Source organism: Mus musculus, chromosome 9, assembly GCF_000001635.26.
Source record: "Mus musculus strain C57BL/6J chromosome 9, GRCm38.p6 C57BL/6J".
Taxonomy (NCBI): domain Eukaryota; kingdom Metazoa; phylum Chordata; class Mammalia; order Rodentia; family Muridae; genus Mus; species Mus musculus.
The window spans coordinates 30,417,401-30,438,885 of NC_000075.6; the positions used below are offsets into that span (position 1 = coordinate 30,417,401).

Below are 21,485 nucleotides of genomic sequence, written 5' to 3' on the forward strand. Positions count from 1 at the left end.
GCCATGTCAAGGCCTTGAAAGTTGGAAGGATAGTGAGGTCCACCACATGGCCATTCAATCCCGCTGTTGAAAAGTTAGAAACAGATGGGTTTTGAAAATTCAATGGGATTTCATAAAGTCTTAAACAGGTGCCGATTCCAATTGCACCTGCCGTTCCAGATGTGATTTCAGTGTTGGAACAAACTGACATCCACACTGCCACCTGGAATACAGCTATTGAGGGAGAAAATGCTATTGTCCCTGTATCTGTTACTGAAGACCAGCAGAGCTTGGATGCTCTTGGATGGTAATACAACTGCACAGTCTTATTATAAGACTCTATCACTTCTCATACCTTAGGTCACTATTTAGTCCACAGGGATTCTGATCACTGTGTATGGTTATAGGAAATCCACAGGCCCATCACATCTAAGGCCCTGGAAATACTCTGCTGACTAAACCTAGTGCGCTCAAAGTGGTACCTAGTGTAAACTGCATGCCAGGTGGTAGCATAAACAAATTGACAAAGTTTGAAGAGTCCTCCACAGATTCAATGTTGTGTAGTGCATGTCAACACATTCCTAGACAATATGGGCACATACAAGGTGTCCTTTTTGTGCCAAATAGGAAACGTGTTACTGATCTAAGAGTGTCTCCTAAGCCTTTTTATAGAGTCCTTCACACAGCTACTAATTTTGGGTGGAGCTTACAACTATCCAGAATGATGCCCAAGATGCTTGGACCAAACCATCCATCAGATCCAATGGATATTGAAGAGTCGGTGCCAAATAAAAGTGTTCTATGGATCCTCTGTCTGGCCCTTACAGGTACAATACAAAGTACACCTTTAGGACTGTAGAGCAAATTCTTAACATTACAAGAAGAAAACAACTTTCCTTTCCAGAGCAGCCTTTGGGTTGATATTGAGTCTTAATTGACATTGGTCTGCCTAAAACTTAAGCTGCCTGCTAACTGGGTATTATCCGACTGTGCAGGCTGGGCTTATACAACATAAACAACAGCACTTGATCATCAGATGAACAGATAAGACTGGGCCCAAATAAGTCCTTCAGATAAAAAGGGATGTGAGGCATTGCCCATATTATTTCTAGTCACTCTCCCGTATATTACATTCTCTTTCCCAGTCTGCACCTCTGACATCCTATGGTATTCCCTACAATCAGAGGGTAGAGGAAGAGACGGCTCATGCTTGGTGAACAGGTGGATATGCAGGGTGCTCACGCATCATACAAATATGCACAAGGGCAACACCGCTCTCTCTCTCTCTCTCTCTCTCTCTCTCTCTCTCTCAGTATGTATGTGTGTCTCTCTCTGTCTCTGTCTCTGTCTCTGTCTGTCTCTGTCTGTCTCTGTCTCTGACTCTGTCTCTCTCTGTCTCTCTCTCTGTCTCTCTGTCTCTCTCTGTCTCTGTCTGTCTCTGTCTGTCTCTGTCTGTCTGTCTGTCTGTCTGTCTCTCTCTCTCTCTCTCTCTCACTGCAGAAAGACCATGGTGAAGTGTAGCCTTTAAGCAGTGTCTCCTGATTGCTCTCTTTGTTTGAGATGAGAGCAGACATGTGACTATATACTAACCCACTGCCTCTAGCCAATTGTTTGGCTGGATGTTGAGGCCTTTGAATGGAACATGGTCAGAACATGGTACTGAGGATGTCTGATAAGAAACAGTACAAAGCTGGGCAGTGGTGGCACATGCCTTTAATCCCAGCACTTGGGAGGCAGAGTCAAGAGGATTTCTGAGTTCAAGGCCAGCCTGGTCTACAGAGAGAGTTCCAGGACAGCCAGGGCTATACAGAGAAACCCTGTCTCAAAACAAACAAACAAACAAACAAACAAACAAAGAAACAGTATAAAGTTTTGTTTTAAAGCAAGTCACATTCTGGGAGAAAATATTAAAAAGGCACTTGTACCAAAAAATTAAGGCTTTAAAAATACAATAATGAAAAAGCAAATAACCCAATAATAAAATCAGGTAAATTTTTTTAACACACTTCATTGACACATATACACAGAACAAATAAACACATTGTAAGATATTCACCAATACTATTAGTTAGAGGCATGCAGATAAAATAACTAAACTAAAGATATATGACAATTAGAATGTTTAAAATCCAAGAGGCCATGAGGGGGTTTGGAAAGGCAGCTTAGCAGTTAAGAGCGCTTGTCGCTCTTCTAAAGGACCACAGTTGGTTTCGTAGCACCCACATCAAGCAGCTCACAACTGACTGCAACTTAGCTTTACAATCTCTGAAGCCATCATATAGGTTCTGCCACCACCTGCACACAAACACACACACACACACACACACACACACACATCTTAACAAAAGTAAAATCATTTTTAAAGGCTATAAGAGAAAAAAAATTAAAAAGAAGCCTGGATTCTTTTCAAGTTTTTTAGGAGAATACAAAACTGTAGAACCTGGTTTGAAGAGAGGCTATATGGTTTATCACACAGCAGCCAAACACCCCAATCACTTTTCTAGTGGTTAATTTTTTATAAAGAAATCAAAATGGCTGCATCCAGACATTTACACACTTACAGACATGCTAGATTCATTTGTAACAATCCAAACTGGAAAACAATGATCCACACACAGTTAAAAGAAGTGCATTGTCATACCTGCTTGATGGAGTACTACCTAGCTCTAAAAAGGCGTAAAGTGTCCATAAAACAACACAGATGAATCTCAAAATAATAATTATGCCAAAAGAGAAATACCAGTCGCAAAGAAAATACATTATGTGTGGCTATGTTTATATAAATTTCTGGGAAATACTTACTAAAGTGACAGACAGCAAGATGGCATATCTGCTGGTTATCTTCTTGAATTTTGTTCAGTGAGTATCTATGTGTGCGATTCACCTGTGTCAAAATGTATCAAACTTTGCACTTATTGCGAATTTGCAATCTGTCTGCCAATTGTACCTCAATAAAGCCACTGAGCTATCCAAACATAAGACAGTCAGTGAATGCCAGAGATGCTTCTAATGTGCCTCATTCAGATGCGTCTGGGAAGAATCTCCTAGGCACGATCATTGCTTTTACTTGAAATCATGAACAGATACTGACTATCCATTAACTGATTTTTTTCTATCTGCTGAGATAACATAGTGGCTCTCTGCATACTGAAGCTCAGTGGTTCTCAACCTTCCTAATTTAATAAATACCCTTTAAAGGGTTCTTAGGGTTGTGGTAACCCCATCATAAAGTTATTTCGTTGCTGCTTGCTAACTATAATTCTGCTAATGTTATAAATTCTAATACAAAGATCTGACATACAGAATATCTGTTATGCGATCCCTGGGAGGGTCAGTTGACCCCACAAGGGGGTCAAGACCCACAGGTTGAGAACCACTGCTTGCATTAGCTACTCATTGTGTGATTTTTATGAGACACCTACAGGATTTCACGTCATGCTCACAGCTGCGGACTTAGACAGTTTCTGACTTTAGGTGTCTCCGCACCCAGGTCAATGCAGTGTCTATACATTTGCTTGGCTGTTCGACTTTGATTTCAAGTTTCTAACATGTTCCCAAGTTACACCACATGCGCCTTCTCGCCTCCGAGTGTTTATATTCAGTTCTACAGATTTAGAATGATCCGTTCTATTTGAAATCAGTTGGGCAGGGTGACAGATAGGATACCTCGGTATTTCCTTGGAAGTAAACTTTCAAAATGCTATTCGGTTTCATGATAGGTGGAGATCTATTCAATCACTCACTTGGGATTATTCTGTAGTTTTTTATTTTTCTGATGTTTTTCTCACTTTGAAGTTCCTACATGAAGCTGCATCATTAATCTCTCATACGTCTGCCGCTATGCATCCGTTCTGGACTTAATGTTGTTTATTATTTTTTTTCATCCAAAATCAATTTTCCTTAATTTTACAGCAATCACCCTTTGGGTTTGTTTCTCTGCTTTAGATTCCTAATGTATCTTAAAGTTATAATTCTATGCTTTCATCACAATTTTGGAAAATTTTCTGTCAAATGTTCTCTCTTAAATGTTTCCTTCTCCTCCATTTTTTCTGTTAACAGGCGCTGGAGTCCTGAGTTTATTAGAGCTTTCTCTCTATCCTCCATCTCTCTTAATATCTCCTTTAATCACCCACCCTACAGTTCTGTATGCTGCAGTCTAGCAATTTACTTCAGCAAGTGAGCTAGATGGATAATTCTCTCTGCAGATATGCGCAATTCCACAATTATGAGCTACTTTTACAATGTATTTGCCTGCTTATTGAGGGCCTTACTTCTTCTCCATGGTCACGCGACGATGGGTGTCCCATCCAGTTGTGTTTTGAATCTGTACCGCCACCCTGACACTCTGGTATTGTTAGGTCCTATGTGCGTGGTGTTCTTTCTTTGGAACCCTTGCCTAGATCTCATATCAAATGGTGTCTGTGTCTACAGCCTTGTGTTCTGCATATGCTACTCATGGGATCTTTCTACCCCAAACACTTAATGGTATTGAATTGAGAGCTCATATTTTTTCTATCTTGAGGTTACCTTATTTTATAGACTCCAAGCGAGATTATTTTCTTCCAGGAAATATTTGTGTCTATAATTCACAAGCCTCCACTAACCTAGAATCTCTTCAAGCTTCCCTCCAAGACTGTAGCTCAAACTAGATGTCCAAAACTCAGTTGCTTTTTCTTCTAGGTACCTCAAAGCTCTCCATTAAGACGTGTCCTGCTAAGGACCTCTGTCCCTGTGGTCTCCCTCATCTTCTCATCTGTTCACTGCCCACTCACTAGTCTGTGTAGTTTTACCCTGATCTCGACATTTGTCTCCATTTTTTATTTCAAGATTGGATTTACTTCAAGACTGGCTTACTATATGCATCCTCTTAGGAATCCAGCAATCCACCACAGTGTTTTCCCTTCAGTGTCTGGCTGGCTCAGCACGGGGAGCACCTACCAGAGCACCTAGCAGTCTGTGTAGCCAGATGTGAAAGCTAACCCGAGAACTGTTTCTGTATGAACTTAAAAGAAACATTGAAAACTTCAGGAACTATCAGCCTCCATTTCAGTAGCCTGAAAATTGAAACACAACCTTCCACATAGCCTACAGTAGGAAGGAAGGAACTGTCATGGACCAAATCACATCTTTTAAAACTCACATGGTAAAGCCCCAGTACTCAGTTTACCTCAGAGTGAGGCTGCGTTTGGAGATTGCTAATTATAGGTGAGCATAGACATGGTAGTGGGACTCAACATGTTAGTGTCTTTCTAGGAGAAGGTAGGGAAGGCACAAGAAAGACCCAGTAAAGACCCAATGACAGCTACCTTCTAGGAGAGACTCCCCCTAGAAGAGCCAACCACGTCAGCCTCTTGACTTGGAACTTCCAATGTCTTGCATTATAAGAACCAAATACTGTTGTTTAAAAGACTTTGTCTGTAATGTTTGTTCTCTGTGAGTCCTAGCAAACTAATGCAGATTGCAAAGAGTTAATTTGTCTTCTTATTCTTATAATGACGTGTTCCTCTTGCCTTCCTGGGGAACTTTATTCATCTTTCAGGGCCCGTTCACACTCATATCTTCTAGGTAAATTCCCCTAATCTACCTCCTTCCCATAATTTGACATATTTCCATTATAGGGTTTTACACTGTATCCATCTCTGTCTCTTATATTAAATGTGAATTCCTGAAGAGAAGTTACCTAGAGTCCATTTTTAAATTCCTAGTCCCTATGCCCATCCTTGTAGGATCTGTGGCTTGCTCGGGATAGCACACTCCTTGCTGCCCTCTGGTGGCTATCTGCTCTCAACACATCACTGAAGGCAGAATAGGACAACACCCATGTTCTCCTGGCCTCTTTTAGGCAGTTGGCTTTGCAGTTTACAAGAAGCAGCATCCTTCTCTGCAGGTGTTAACACACTCTCTTCCACTTTCTACACCACCTGCAACTTTCTGATCATTAGCATTTATTAGTAACTTTTCTATCAAACTTTCACCATCTGCTTTATTAAAAAAATTGATCATACCACTTATAAACCTAGACTCACCCAGGCACTATGGTGCACACCTGTAATCCCTGTATTGGAGAGGCAGAGGCACCAGAATCATAAATGTGTGGGCTATAAAGTGGGCTTGAGACTTTTAAAAAGAGATTTAAAATCCCTCGTAATGTCTTCATATCTTACTTCAGAAACCCATTTGACTGCACTCAAACGAAACCATCAAAACTCCTTTCATCTGTACACACTTTAGCTCTGTTGTAGCCCACACAATGTCTTCCCTGCTGACTCACACGCTCTGAGGTCGCGTTGCTTCACTGGTGAGCTTGGAGGTGAGGTTAAGGATCTTGGGAGGGGAAGATAGTTCTGAATTACAGGGGAGGGTCTGGTGTAATCACAACAGTCCTTATAAGAAGGCAGGAGAGTCAGGGATAGGAAAGGGACATGACTGAAGAAGCAGAGGAGCAGAGGTGGCAGGATGTGAGAGCAGGAGCCAGAGAGCACAGGTGTCCCCTGGACACTGCAAAGAACTGGAAAGCACAATCTTTTTTCTAGCCTCCTGGGTGAGCACACTTCTGCCAATCCATTTGAGACTGCTAACTCCCCAAACTGTAAGAGGATAAATGGTGTCGATGTGAGTGGCAAGGCTCATGGCAGCTTGACAGATCAGCAATCAGAAACTCCCCTGGACTGATCTCTAGTTTCCCATGAGCCTTTTTCTGGTTTGCACATATACTACTCTTATTACACTTGAGTACGTTCTCACAGCCGACTGTCCCTCTCCTGGCTCTCATTCATTGCCCGTGTACCTAGACAGCATAGTTTTAAGTTTTAGCACCTCACTTCTCGGGGTGTTACGGGCCTGACTCTTTGCCATTTCTCTCTATTCTAAACATTGCTACATGCTCCAATCCTGTTTGCTTCTCTTCTACGCTGAGGAGCAAAGCATCTGAGGAGAGAACAACTGAACAACATACATTAATGCCATGAGAGACTCATGCTGCTGACCTTGGCTAGCTCCTCTAAGCCTCTGTCTTTTGTGTGAATTCCATTACTTCCTGTTTTCCAGCAACAACTCTACCCCATGCCCTGTCTCGGCTCACCTTCAGCATCGTCAGAGTTCTCTCCCTGGCCTCGTGGCTTTGTTTTGGTTCCTGTTTTTGTTTCCAGCACCAGTGATTGAATTCAAGGGCTTGAAGAAGCTCAACAGCATTTAACGGCTGAGTAACAGTCCTGGACTTGTGTAATTTCTTTCTTTATTTTTTTGAACAAATAAAATTTGAGTAAGTGGTTCAGGCTGCCCTTGAGCTCACACTGTAGTCCAGGCCCAGGGCACCCAAGTCTCTTGTAATACAGCCCACAACACCAAGCCTGCCTCATCTTCTATTTTTCAAGAGAATCTGAGGGCTGGTATGGACTTGTTCCAACCTGGCCTTTTCCTTTTGTTCTCATAGTACCTGAAAGACCATCCCTCCCTCAGCTCCTACTTTTTCTAGTCTATATGTCCCTAAAACACACTCACTTCTTTTCTGTTTGCAAATGTAAGAGTGAGCAGGCATGAACCACCCCAGTCCCTCGGTCACTACCCATTCTTTGTGTTTGTTTTATTGCTCCGTCTTCTATCGCAGCATCAGGTTACCTCATGTTAAACATGACGTCATGCTTAAATGCACTGCTCTTTTTGTGTGGCTGTCCTTTGATGAGCCTGAGAATACCTTTGGGTGAATTGGTGGCTTTTGTCTTCTTAGCCCTAGCACGCCTTTAATGGACTGAGAAATAGCAGGTCGGAAGGCAAGCGGCATCTCTTGAGAGGTGAGTGACCGGTCAGCCTCCCCCACCACAGGCCCACACCATTCTCTATCAGGCAGGGCTCTCACCTCCTCCCAATGATTAATCTGTTTGGATCCTAAGATCTGTCCTAAATCCCCAGGCAGAAGCTCATAGCCATCCAGATGACAAGTGCATTGGCATGTCCATCAACTGTGCTGCAGAATCAGGAAGACACTCTTGGCTACCTCAGAGCTTCAGACCATCTGCTCAGGTGGCACAACGCCCACTGACAAGGTCAGTTCGTTGCTACCCTGCACTTTCGGTCTCATGATGCATGGGAGGTTTTTCTCTGAGCTGCAGAAGCGAAGTCCTAAGTGGTACCATTAGTTCTCCGCCATTTAAGTCTCTGCTGTGACTCTTGCGTGGGCAGCAGGGATATTTACTTCTCTAGAGCATTACTGTCAGGTAACTGTTCCCGGAACAACAGGATAGTTTGGGAGGACAAGACAGGCAGTCTGCAGGTCTCACATTCCTTTCAGTTGGGAGGAGGATACAGTGAAAGGATGTTCACCCTGGCAACATGAATTAGTGCTTTGTAACTCCAGAGATCACCTTGCCTGCCTAGAAACACTTTGATCCTAAACTATATTGTTGGCCTTTGAGGCTGTTAGTTGTCAACCACATCCAATTGTAGATGATGGTTTCCTTTGTATTCAAATAAAGTTATTACCTTGACACCAGCAGTGGAGACAGAAAAGGAAGCTGTAAGATCTCTCTGGTACAGGGTTGTTTTATTTTGCTTGGTTTTTTTTTTTTTTTTTTGCGGGTTGGGGGTTGTTTTGTTTTAGTTTTTGCTTTTTGTTGCTTTGTTTTGTTGTTGTTGTTGTTGGGTTGTTTTGTTTTATTTGGTGAATTTGCCTAAATCCTTCAAGGCTACAGCAGAGGACAGACTGGTAAAGAGCGATGGCATTCATCTGTGTCCAAATGGAAAGGAGAGCCACACTGCAGAGTCCAGAAGGACCAAGGTGGAGGCTTCACACAAAGAAGACATCAATGCTTCTACACATAGCCAGTGCCACTTTCAGATACTGACTTTCTTTGTAGGTCACTCTTTTTGAGTTGACAACTGGCAGATGTGTTCAAAGCAGAACACAGACAGGGGCAAATGTGTTAGAGGGTAAACTAAAAACAAGACGTCTCTTCCTCTGCCTTGCATGCCTATGCACATGGGAAGAAAAGGAAGCCGACAGGCAGAAAAGTCTTCAAGATTCAGCACGAAGGCTATCTTCTTAATGGGTTCCCTTTAACCATTGCGATTCACTAAAATCATTCCAGAACGTACTTAAGATTTTGCAATTCACTATATCTTATAGGGACTCGCTTTACTGAAAGCTGATTTACGTCAAATAAACTCATTCCCCCAATTAGCTTCAAGGGCTACAAGGACCCACTCTTCAAGCCAGTGACTAAACATAGGAAATACTCTCTAGAAACCTGCCCCACATCTTAATACTTACCTTTGACTACTCCGGAAAACAAAAGAGGTGGACTGTGAATTGAGTAGAGTTGGGAGGGGGGTCGGGGGGGGGGGTGGAGTGGGGGTAGAGGTGGGGCGTTCTGGAAGAAGCAAGGAGAATTTTTAAAATCCCTCATCAATCTAGCTCCCAACAGTACGTCTCCAAGGGAATTAAAACAAAGCTCATTACGGAAAGTTTCCCTAAACCTCTAGAGATATTTACAAACAGCACTTTAAAGAGCCTGGGCGAGTATCCGTTTTGGCCCAGGTGAGCACGGGCTCTGGGTTCTCAGCTTAGCAGAGCGGTGTGTACGCCCACCGTCACCACCGCTCCTCACCACCAGGGGGCGTCCGTGGCTCCGATCCACCAGGCCGCTCTCCCAGCGTACCCCGCTCCCGCAGGCCGCGACCCGGAAGCTGTCGCCGGCTGCTAGCCGGCCCGCTGCTCTGTCCACTTTGGAGTTGCGGAGTGTAGTGGCCTGGGCGGCCGGAGCTTGTTGTGGCTGCTGGCCGCGGCGGTCGGAAGGATCCCCACCCCCCCAAGAGTTCGTTCCCAGGGGCGCAGTCTGAGCACGGGTCCCCCAGCGACGTGTGACCCGATCTGCCGGCTGCTGCTTCGGAGTTCGTAAGTGTCCGTGGGCCGCGCGGGGCTGCGAAGAGACTCTCCGCCTGGGCCATGATGGAGGCCGGCAAAGTTTTCCTCATCTCGGCTGGAACAGGCTAGTTGATGGGCCCTGTCGACAGAAGCGAGCGGGAGAAGCAGAGCTTTTTCTGTCGCTCTGCAGTGCCAGTAGTATCGAAGGTCCAGAGTTCACTCAGTAGCAGCTGGACTTGTTCTCTTCGGTGACAGTTCATGCTCCCACTCCTGACACCAAAATAAAATCGGAGGCTGTCATCTGTGGAAACATACCTGTCCTTTCAACCATGAAGGCACAAACAGTGTCCCCTACCCAGGGGACTATCTCCGAGTCCAGTTATGTCCACAGCAATCTATGGAGTAGCCGGAAGCTAATGATCGTGGGGGTCTTGGTGGGCTGGCTACTGGTCATCCACCTTCTGGTCAACATGTGGCTTCTGATCCTTCTATGTGCATCGCTGGTAGCGCTGGGAGGATGGCTGGGCTCCACTGCCATCCTAGGGGCTTCAGGTCAATTGCACCTGGAACGATTCATTACCATCACCACCTGTCCTCCATGTCCCGAGGCAGAAAGGCAGCTGGAACAGGAGATTAACCGCACTATCCAGATGATTATCCGAGACTTCGTGTTATCCTGGTATCGTTCTGTGAGCCATGAGCCGGCCTTCGAGGCAGAGATGGAGGCAGCCATGAAAGGGTTGGTTCAGGAGCTTCGAAGGCGGATGAGCATAGTGGACAGCCATGCTCTTACCCAGAGGGTTCTGACTCTCTGTGGTTGTCACCTGCAGAGCTATATTCAGGCAAAGGAGGCTACTGCAAAGGAGCAGAGCTGTCCAGTTCAGCCCTCCCAGCTGTGGGATGCTTACTGCCAGGTTACAGCTCCCCATCCTGCCATGAGCTGTCCCACCACGGAGGTCACTTATGCACGTGGCATTGTGAACTTGATACTAAAAGAGTTAGTGCCCAAGCCCCACCTGGAGACGAGGACTGGACGCCACGTTGTGGTTGAAGTTATTACTTGCAATGTCATCTTACCACTGATCAGCAAGCTATCAGATCCTGACTGGATCCACCTTATTCTTGTGAGTATCTTTTCCAAGTACAGACATGATGCAGCACAGGGAACTAAACCCCCCTGCTCATCCAGTGTCCTAGAGCAGCCCTCGGTGCCCACATCTCTGCCATTGATTGTTGAAGTAGAGAGTCTGCCAGTAGGAAAAGCATCTTCTCCAGCAACAGCCCCAGTACACTTGACCTCCAGTGAGCCAGCCCCTTCCCCAGAGATTGAAGAAGGCCATGAAGCTGTAGAGGGAGATTTGCCTGGGATGCTCGAAGAAAAAAAAGTAGGAAATAGCTCATCCCATTTTCTACAGCCAGATATCCGAGGCCCCTTGTTCTTATGTGAAGACTCAGAACTGGAGTCACCACTGTCTGAACTGAGCAAAGAAACCATCCTGCTAATGACCCCAGGCAACTTCCTTTCTGACAGGATTCAAGATGCTCTGTGTGCCCTAGACGACTCCGGGGCTCTGGAGCCTAAGGATGGCGAGGGATCTGAATGTATGGAAGGAGCAGAGGCCGAGGAGGCCCCAGGGACAGACACAGAGACAGGCATGCTGGTCTCCGTGCTTAATTGCCCAGAGATCCAGATTGACACAGCAGACAAGGAGGTGGAGCAAGGAGATGACACCTCTCTTACAGCTTTGCTGGAGGAACCAGAAAAACCCTGCCCCCTACGGCCCTCATGTTTAGACAAAGATCTCGCCAGTGGTGTGTGCTCCCTTGAACCTGCTATGCCCCCAGTGCCTCTTTCCTCCTCTCCACCTGGTCCTCTCAGCTCAGCCACCTTCAGCTTCGAGTCCCTGAGCAGTCCAGACGGCCCGGTTGTCATCCAGAACCTTCGAATCACTGGCACCATCACTGCCCGAGAGCACAGTGGGACTGGATTCCACCCATACACACTGTACACTGTGAAGGTAACAGGATGATGGCTGTGCTTTCTCACTTTGGGGATGGGGTTTAGAAAGCAGAGTCTGTAAACAGATTGTTGCAAGGGCAGATAAGAGCATCCCGTGTTGATTAAATAAATTAAATAAAGTGGTGTATAGCTCGTTTGGAAGCCAGGATCAGCTCTTATGGTAGACCCACACAAACAGCACCAGAAACTCAGTGTCAGAAGACTGGGTGCGGGGGTGGGGGGTGGGGTGGGGGTGGAGGTTGGGGGAGGGGGTTCAACGTTTTCATTGGTTCTCAAACCTGCTTCGACCTCAGAATCACTCTGACTGCTTTGTAAATACACGGACTCTGACAGACGTATTCTGGATAAGAATTTCTAAGAATGCATCCCAAAATTCTACATTTTTAAAAAAAAAACCGACTTACTTATTTTTATTTTACGTGTATATTTTGCCTGCGTGTATGTAAGTGCATTGTGTGCCTGATGCTTGTAGAAGCCAGAAGAGGGTTCTAGAGGGTTTGAATCTGCAGTTGCAAACAGTTGTTAGCTGCCATGTGGGTGCTCGGAACCAAACCCTGGTTCTCTGTAAGAGCATCAAGTGCTTTTAACTGCCGAGCCATTTCTCCCCATTTCTCCGTCCCCCCCACATTTGTTTCTTAAATGAAACTTTCCAGTTAACTCATCGCTCCACTGCCTGGCCTGAGGCAAGACCTGCTACTTTAACCAGTTTTCTCCATATCATCTCTGCATAGTTGTTCCCAAGTCTATGCATAGACGCCTCAAGGAATGAGGAACTTGCCACCTTCTGACTTAAATATAAGTATTCTACCTTCCTAAATTAAAAAAATATATATATCTATGATATTATCATTTTTAAAGGAAGAAATTAGGAAGAAGTTCAGAAAGAGAGTTCCTTGGCAGGAGCCGCTCTGTTGAACTGTGCCTGCCTTCTGGAATTTCTGTGCTTCTCAGTCCAGCGCTAGGCTGGCCATGCTGCTGCTCCCCTGGTGAAATCCAAGAGAACCAAGGGGAAGTGTCCTGTGCAACTTCAAGGGGATCTGGCCTGTCAAAAGCCACATGACATCTGAAATGAAGGCAGTCTTAGAACTTGAAATCTCTCCTGAATCCTACTTGTCTCTTCTGCTCAGTACTTGTCTGAGAGACTTCTTTGCTCGCCTCAGCTCATAGGACTGCGTCTTCCTCTCCAGCTCTAGAAATGTTCAAACACCAGCCCCTTTAAAAGTCGCTAGAGTCACTAATGTAATTAGAAGCACCTGTGCACTCATAGGCACACCTACACTCACTCACATGGTCTTTATAAACCAGGCATTTTTCAAAAGCGCAGACGAAGATCTTTGGGGTCACAAGTGACAAGTGACTGTCAAACTGTGTAACTTGAGCAGTTTGCCTGCTTGTTGTTTGGACTCTAGGTGTCCCTCTGCTGTGCCCTGTGCTCACATGCAAGTGCCAGGTTCTGGCTATTTCATCTTCTACTTGTGACAGATTTGTGAACTGATAACAGTTTTTCTTTCTTATAAGCAGAAAAATCAAGTTGTTGCTCAAGGGCAGGGCAGACTATTCTACAGAAAGCTTCGCAGCTCCCACGTGCTCCGAGCTGGAAAGCTCGGTCCTGAATGCTGCCTGTCTCCTTCCTTCTTGGTACTTATGGGAGAGATATCTTTGCTCACCTTAGTACTTAGTGAATATTCCTCCTCTCTAGTTCTAGAAATGTTCAAACATTAGCTCAAGTTCTTTCAACAAGGAGATTTTTTAAAAATCACTGGTTGCTTTATACTAGTTTAGCCAAAGAATAACCAATTTCTGATAAGAGCAAGCACATGCAGAGTTGGTCGCAGCATCTATGTATCTTACACTTCTTTGTCAGAAGGTCTTGCCCTGTGTGGCCAGAGCTTCCGTTCTCTTCAAGCTGCTTACTTTCCTAGGAGTGCAGTGTGGGCCATCTCTCCCTCACTGGCCCTTTATGCATATGAGGCAGCAGACTGACCTCACAGAGCATGTCCAATCATCATGCGATGTCTAGCGATATAGCTAATATATGCTTAATACAAAGAATTTCAATTCAATTTCCAGAATAACAATTAAAAAGATTAATTTTCCCAAAGCAACAACAACAAAAAAGAAAGAGAAGGTGGGCGGGGGGGGGGGGGAGGAGGAAAGGAAAAAGAAAACTATTCCAGGCAAAGTCATGAATTATGCTTATCTGCTGTTTGGGACTTTTCTTCCCAAAACTAGTATAGATTGTTAGTGGCTAGTTGTCATGGCAAAGTGATTTTCTCCTGATGAGGTCTCTCCTGTGATTTAGCAGTGGTCGCTGTTGTAGGTATGACTTCTGCTCTATAATGTCTTTAGGATTTAAAAATGTTATGGAGCTACTTTGGGGGTGGGAACTTCTGGTAGAAGCAATCATAAGAAACAGTGGCAAAAATGAAAATCTAAAACCTGTTGTGTTGATTTCCTGAAAACACAGTTTATCTCTTTGAGGTTCCAGAGTGGGATACTGGCTAGTAGATTTCAATATTGTGGTATAAATTGTTCTTTCATATGTATTTATATTTTTCAGATGAACAAACTTTAAATTTTGTGAAGAAGGTTTTACCTAGATATCATTTTTAGTACAATTTAGTCTAATCAATGATCAATGATCAAGTGTATATTATGGGGAAAATGTGAATACTGTACAATGAAATAAAAGTCAAAAGACTTTAAAAAAAAAAAAAAAAAAAAAAAAAAAAAAAAAAAAAGAAACAGTGGCAAGTCTTTCTGACTGAGCAAGGGGTAGCAGGAGGCGCAGCTCATTCAGCCGTGGAGTTTGGATTGTCAGTTACAACTAAGGACGACCGACCACAGTGGCATCTGCAGCATAAATGAAGTTTCCCCTTTTCCACACGCTACTGTCACCATTGAACAACTCATTAACCCCAGAATAGATTCCCTAAACCTCACTGGTTCTATCAATAACTCTGTTCCTTTCCACAGTACGAGACTGTCCTTAATGGCGAGAACAGCAGCGGCCTACAGCAGCTGGCCTATCACACCGTGAACCGCCGCTACCGGGAGTTCTTGAATCTGCAGACCCGCCTGGAGGAGAAACCAGATCTACGAAAGTTTATCAAAAGTCAGACGTTCCCTAAGCTCCCAATGACAGCTTGCATATAACCTCTAGCTGCTCTAATTTGCGTGCTTGGTGGCCTGTGGGTTTGTGGGGAGGAGAAGCAGCGCTGACAGTGTCTCATCCCCAAGTTTTCTTGAGAAGTCTCGGGTCTAGAGTTGGACAGCTGTGATGATTCCCTTCTGAGGTTGTCCTTGGTGACAGGTGTTGCTCCAGTGTCCCCACATAATTTACACTTAAAAAGAAGTAGACACATCTTCCTGTGCCCATAGAATAACTCAAGGAGCTAAATTAGTGTTTCCAGGTCTGGATTATCCATCTTAAATAACCGAGAAGTCCTTATCTTCAAAACCAAGCCTTTTGGGTGCTGTTTGACACATCCAGCACACAGTGAAAAGTTTAAAATGCAATCAAATTTAAACACAAGGAATCTGGGTGCTGGCCATGTTGTTATAGTTGCTTTTAGATGCTAATGATAATGTAAATGAATGGTAAGCTGAATGTAAATTATGCTTTCTTACTTAATTACATAGCTAATATTGGGACAAGCTTCAAAACTGCCTGGTTCCCTTCTCCACACTTTCCATGCATTAGCTCGTGTAATCCTCTAACAGCCTGGGGTAGATATTGTCATTCCCTATAGAAAAGCAGTTGTTACAGATCATGCAGCTTGCCTAAGGTCATTCTTATAGCAGGAATTGGAGCCCAGACTTAACTCTGGGCCTCTGGGCTTAAGAGGCTTGATGTCAGTAACTGCTGCACTGTGTCTTCTCTTCAGATTGAGGCGAGTACATTGTTGCAGCACAACCCCGAGGACAGTTGGAAGTCCTGAAGTTAACAAAAACCCAAAGCCAAAACCTAGTGAAATACATCCAATAATTCTGTTGGTTTTCCATGAGATGTCTCTGTGTGCATGCTAAGTGGATGAATTTGCTCTGTTTTTGGTTTGCTTTGCTTTGTAGATGTGAAGGGTCCAAAAAAGCTCTTTCCAGATCTTCCGTTTGGAAACATGGATAGTGACAGAGTAGAAGCCAGGAAGAGCCTCCTGGAGTCATTCCTGAAGGTTGGCATCTTTTCTGGCTTTGCTCACATCCTCACCCCACACATCCAACCCAAGGCTCTGAGATCCAGGGCCTGGGATTTCTTCTAAAGTGTTTTTCTTTTGCAGCAACTCTGCGCCATTCCTGAGATTGGCAACAGTGAGGAGGTGCAGGAGTTCCTTGCTCTGAACACAGATGCTCGGATTGCCTTTGTCAAGAAACCATTCATGGTCTCTAGGATAGACAAGGTAACAACAGAGCCACTGTGCTCAGCTTTGTCCCTTCTGCAAGTGGGAGGTGTGCATTAGAGTGGAGACTGTGCTGAGGAGATCAGAAGGGCCTCAGATAATAAGAGAAAGAGTCAATAGAACATGGACTAAAATTTTCAAGACCTGTTGCTAAATATTGACTGGATCATCACCTTGCTGAATCACAGCAAGCAGCTATTAGAAGACAATGACCACATGATAGAGATAGAGATATAGATATAGATAGATAGATACACACACACATACATATACACATATACATATATACACATATAGAAAAAAATTAAGATGGGATTCCATATGATAGGTATTAGGGGACATTCTTCATGACGAAGAACCCAAACTAGAAAGACATCAGCAAGACAAAAGCCCCAGAGTTCTGAGCAGATGTGCATGTTTCCTGGTTTCCTTACGGGGACGTTCCTTTGTGGTTGCCTGGTTCTTTGCTTTTCGCCTTTTGAGTCAGCTCTCATTAGAGCCCAGTCTGGCCTGGAACTACCCATAGTCCCAGCTGGTCTCAAACTCATCATTTTCCTCAGCCTCACATTCAGGGAGGCTGACTATTTTGAGCAAGGCACTGTACTAATTTCCAGTAAGGCCAATGTGGAAAGCATAGATGAAGGCCCTCACATCAACTACAGACCTTAAGGCTCAGAAGAAAGTTTTCTTACATGTGTGTGCCTATGCAACTATGCATTCACGCATACATGTGTGGAGAACATAGGATGTCTTCCTCCATTGCTCCTAGTTTTTGAGGCAAGGTTTCTCACTGAACCTGAAGTTCTCTGATATTGACTAGACTGGCTGGCCAGGAAGCCCATGAGATCTGCCCTGATGCCAGGAGCATGGGAGTTACAGATGTCTATCACAGTTACAGATGTGTATCATAGAGTTACAGATGTGTGTACAGGGTTGCAGATGTGTATCACCACAGCCAGCTTTGATGCAGGTGCTGGGAATCCTGAGGAAGGACTTTGCCTGCGTAATCTTCTCCCCAGCCTGCAAACTCTTATGTGCTAAGCTCCATTAGTTATGTCTGTGCCGTCCTGTCTTGTGTTCCCTTCCTGGTTGGTTGTCCTCGTGTTCCCTGTGGTCTTGCTGGTTGTCCAGTGTGTCTTGGCTGTACTAGGTGTGCTCTTGTGAGGGATTGCTACAGGAATGAGTTACGGCAGGCAGGCCTGGTGCTACTCTGAACCAGCAGCCTTCATTAACGCATGCTCACCTCCATCGCCTTGAGTGTTTTTGGTTTTGTACATTTCCCTTTATAGCTAATATATGAGTGCCACTTTCACATGCTGAAAAATATAGGTGATTCTTGTTTCTTACAGGTATTTTTTTCTTTATAGCAATTCCAGATAGCTTAACCACAGGCCTGGGGGACTTTTATTTTTTCTGTACCTAAAGAAGAGAATTGTTTGATTTGACTACATTTCTTTCTCTCTTTTTTTAAAAGATTTATTTATTTTATGTATATGACTACACTGTAGCTATCTTCAGACACACCAGAAGTGAGCATCAGATCCCATTACAGATGGTTGTGAACCACCATGTGGTTGCTGGGAATTGAACGCAGGACCTCTGGAAGAGCAGTCAGCGCTCTGAACCACTGAGCCATCTCTCCAGCCCTTGATTTGACTACAAACCCAACTTGTTACCCACAATCCTTGCAACATGTTTATATTATTTAAGCTGCTAAACTGTATTTTCTTTTTTCCACTTATCATCTTCATTTTTCTTCCCTTACATACCTTCTTTATTTCTACTAATTCACACTTTGCTGTTAGTATCATCAATTTGGAAACTAGGAACCCCATTTTTATGTAAAAGGGAAAGAAACTAATTAAAAGTATTCTTTAGCCTGAAGAACTCTCTTGAATTTTTCTTTTTCCTTCTTTTCCCTGTGGCTTCTTATCCCTTGGTATTGTTTGTTTTACTCTGTAGAGAAGACTGTTTTAGACAGAGAGACAAAGTATTGATGTTGTTGGCTGGTATCTGATTTTCTCAAAGGCAAAGGCTCTGGCTGGCGAACTCTTTTCACCCAGTGCTAAAGCCCAGAGAGATGACTGTCCTGCTCTCTACCACTGCCCATCAGGGACGTGCAAAACCGTACTGATCCTGTACCTCCAACCCTGCAGATGGTGGTGAGTGCTATCGTGGACACCTTGAAGACAGCATTTCCTCGCTCTGAACCCCAGAGTCCCACAGAGGAGCTGAGTGAAGCAGAGAATGAAAGCAAGCCCCAGACAGAAGGCAAGAAGGCTAGCAAGTGAGACGCCCTTCAGTGGCCCAGGGCTTCTGTCCTCGCTTCATCCCCAGCCCTCAGCCAGAGCAGCTTCCATTCTCAAGCCCTAGAAGAGAGGAGGCATGCTGCCCACCAGGTTCTAGCAGAGCCAGAGGCTGGGTTCCACAGTGCTCTGCCTAAGGAGTCTAAGCTGCAGGGAAAACAGCACTGCTAAGCATTTGCTCCCACCCACGAAACAGAACACTGGGAATGTTTGACTAGGAGGGAAAACTGTAGAAATTCTTCTTTCTGTAGAAATTGAGATGTTTCTTTCCTACTAAGAATCAAGGCTTGTGATTTATTTGTTTGCCACCATTTCTGGAACTTTTGGCTCAGAGAGTACTTATCCAAGCACTAAACAGGAAAGGGCTAGGACGGAAACCTGCAGGGTGTATTTTAGTAACTGATTGACTGCTGATGCTCTCTGCCATATTCCCGCCCAGCTGACCCCTGGCAACATCCATACCAGCATGCGGAAGGCGAGGATGGCACATGCACGCTGCCAGAAAATTCTGTGTAAATGTGGCCCATTGAGGAGAGAGCCATTGCAAACTAACCACTATTTTACTTGACAAAAGTCCTTTCATAAGTACCCTATAGACTCAGTAAAATATGACACTGCCTTTGAAAAATTGTCAAGTATATATTGTTTGGGAGATTTCATCTCCTAAATAGTTCTGAGCACACTAAGCGCCACAGGTACCCTAGGGTAAGCATGGCTGTTTCTGTTTCAATATACTGTCATTACTTGCCAGCCTCTCTTTCTAGAGAGCAAGATCATCGACTGCATTCTGTTCTGCCTTTGTTTTTGTGTCAGGTCCAGACTGAGGTTTTCATCCAGTAAAATTGCCCCTGCACTGAGTATAGCCGAGGCACAGGACAAGATTCTGTACTGCCTCCAGGAAGGCAATTCGGTAAGAGCCCCAACCAAGAGAACAGCTAGAGCCTCAGTCTGAGGTTTAATCCTGAGATATAGTATGCAGAAGACTTCTCTAAAGTCAAAGAAGAATCGGATCAAGAACTTAGCTGATATCTGGTTCTTAAAAGTGTATGCTAAAATTGTTCCCTCTAAGTGCTTTAGAATTCTGTCAGGTCTGGATTGGCAAGTTGGCTTCTTAAGGGAGTGGGTTTGAGATAATGGTAGCAGGATGATAAGGGAAAGCATTTTCTAGCTGAGAGCAGGTGATCCGTCCATGTACAAAGGTGATTATCCCAGAGCAGGCTAGGCTTACTTGCAGCCTGGGTGAGGAGCGGAAGCTTTCCCGAGGTGGCCATGGGTTAGTGCACTCTGTGCACGTGGGACTTTTTCAAGTGACAGTTGGGAAACCCAGATGCTACCTTTATTCTGACTTCTGCATCCTTGGTGATCTTTGTTACTTGCTGTTTCTTCAGGAGTCAGAAGTCCTGTCCATGTCTGGGATGGAGTCTTTCATTGAAAAACAGACAAAGTTACTGAGAATCCAGCCAGCAGAAGTCCCGGATAAAGATCCCCAGCAAGTGCCCAAAGAATATGTGGATAGCGGTCTGCTGGACAAAGCTGTGGTAGCCCAAGAGCTCAACAAGAGTGGCCCGGGTGAGTGACAAGACCTTTGCTTCCACAGCAGAGAGCCAGGGAGGTGTCCACTGGGCCTCAGCGTAGGTGGACTGTGCAGTGCTTACTTCTCTTGTGCTCAGCAGAGACATCCCTGTGCTGAAGTACTCCCGAGCTGGAGGTGCTGTGGTCCAGAGATGGAGATGGGATATTGATCCAATCAGGCAGCAGGGAAAGATCTGTGTGCATAGCATCAGTGTGTTATGTTGGGCATGGGCTACTCTTTTTCTAGACAAGTCCATCAGTGTCTGTGTTACCACTTTCCTGATGTTTCTTTCTCCCTCCCTACTTTTCTCTCTTTCTCTTCCCCCTCCATCCCCTCTCTTTGTTTCTGTCCCTCTCAGTCCCTCTTGGGGTCCTTTAACATCATTCTTGAGGTGTGGTTTGGCTTGTGTTCTTACTTTGTACTCTCCAAATAATCACGCCTGGGCTGTCAGCTTCTGCCTGTACATGTGTCCCAGTGATGCCTAACTACCAAACTGCACGCATACATCTCTACATGGATAGACCACAGAGCAGCTGAAACACAACAGCATCTCATGGATTCGTCTTCTCCCAGATCTGCCCCTGCTTTACTTCTTGCCATTGCAGATGAAGCTTTCTAGTTCCCAGGGCAAACGGGCAGAAGAGGGTCTGAGTCCCACTGCCAAGCATTGTCTTCCCGGGAGGAGGTCAGGTGTTTCCTACAGAGGGAAAAATCAGAACCTGGCTTCTAATATGTTTAGTGACATAGGACTTTAAAAGAAGAAAGTTTTATTGATTAACTAAAACAAAGACCTGCTAAGACTAAATGATGACAACATCTTGAGGGAAGATATTGTGGGCTGAAGAAGAAAAACTAATTTCATATTTACTCCCAGATGCTCAAAAACAAATCACCTGGCCTCTGCGATAGGAACCTCAGTTTAAGTATGTGACACAGTGGGGCTGCTAGTTAGTGGTCATTGTCAACAGGACACAGCCTAGGGTCATCCGAGGGGAAAACCTAATAAGCTGGTTGAGGAGTGGCCTAAGTCAGATGGCCTGTGGGCATGTTTGTGAGAATCGGTCTTGATTACTACTATCTTTGTGTTGTGTTCATCATTTTCTTCAAAAGGACCTTGTGATTCCATTTGCTTTACTTCTACTGCAGTGACTACATGTCACCACAGGGTGGCAGCTGCAGATAGATGCTATTCCTGAGGAACTGGTGGCACTGAGGAGGCTGTTTGCTGAGGGAGGAATAGTCCACCTTTGAGCAAAGAACTAGAAAGCAACTCATGTTTTCCACACGACACTCACCAATTTCTTTCCCATTTGGAAGACTTGAGGGGCCACAGATGAGCTCATGTTTTTGC

General features: G+C 44.7%; 1 protein-coding gene and 1 long non-coding RNA gene across 10 annotated transcripts in view; one reads left to right on the forward strand and one right to left on the reverse strand.

Annotated features, from left to right (window-relative positions):
* The window catches only part of Gm30933 (predicted gene, 30933), a 41,084-nt gene extending 31,506 nt beyond the window's left edge, over window positions 1-9,578 (reverse strand). Inside the window, exon 1 of the long non-coding RNA NR_169179.1 lies at window positions 9,467-9,578. This is a non-coding gene — a long non-coding RNA (predicted gene, 30933). The remainder of the gene's footprint in view (window positions 1-9,466) is intronic.
* A 9-nt stretch (window positions 9,579-9,587) lies between these two features.
* Window positions 9,588-21,485, forward strand: part of Snx19 (sorting nexin 19) — a 40,154-nt gene continuing 28,256 nt past the window's right edge. For 5 of the 9 annotated variants that reach the window (XM_030243948.1, XM_017313068.2, XM_030243950.1 and 2 more), the window contains exons 1-7: window positions 9,588-11,856; window positions 14,835-14,973; window positions 15,930-16,030; window positions 16,136-16,255; window positions 18,284-18,417; window positions 19,375-19,471; window positions 19,950-20,130. In XM_030243948.1, coding sequence (XP_030099808.1) covers window positions 10,168-11,856; window positions 14,835-14,973; window positions 15,930-16,030; window positions 16,136-16,255; window positions 18,284-18,417; window positions 19,375-19,471; window positions 19,950-20,130 — 2,461 coding nt within the window. In that variant the 5' untranslated portion in view covers window positions 9,588-10,167. Of the gene's footprint in view, window positions 11,857-14,834; window positions 14,974-15,929; window positions 16,031-16,135; window positions 16,256-18,283; window positions 18,543-19,374; window positions 19,472-19,949; window positions 20,131-21,485 lie in introns of all 9 variants that reach the window. The other 4 variants (XM_006509906.4, XM_006509904.4, XR_379106.3 and 1 more) reach the window with 3 other exon arrangements.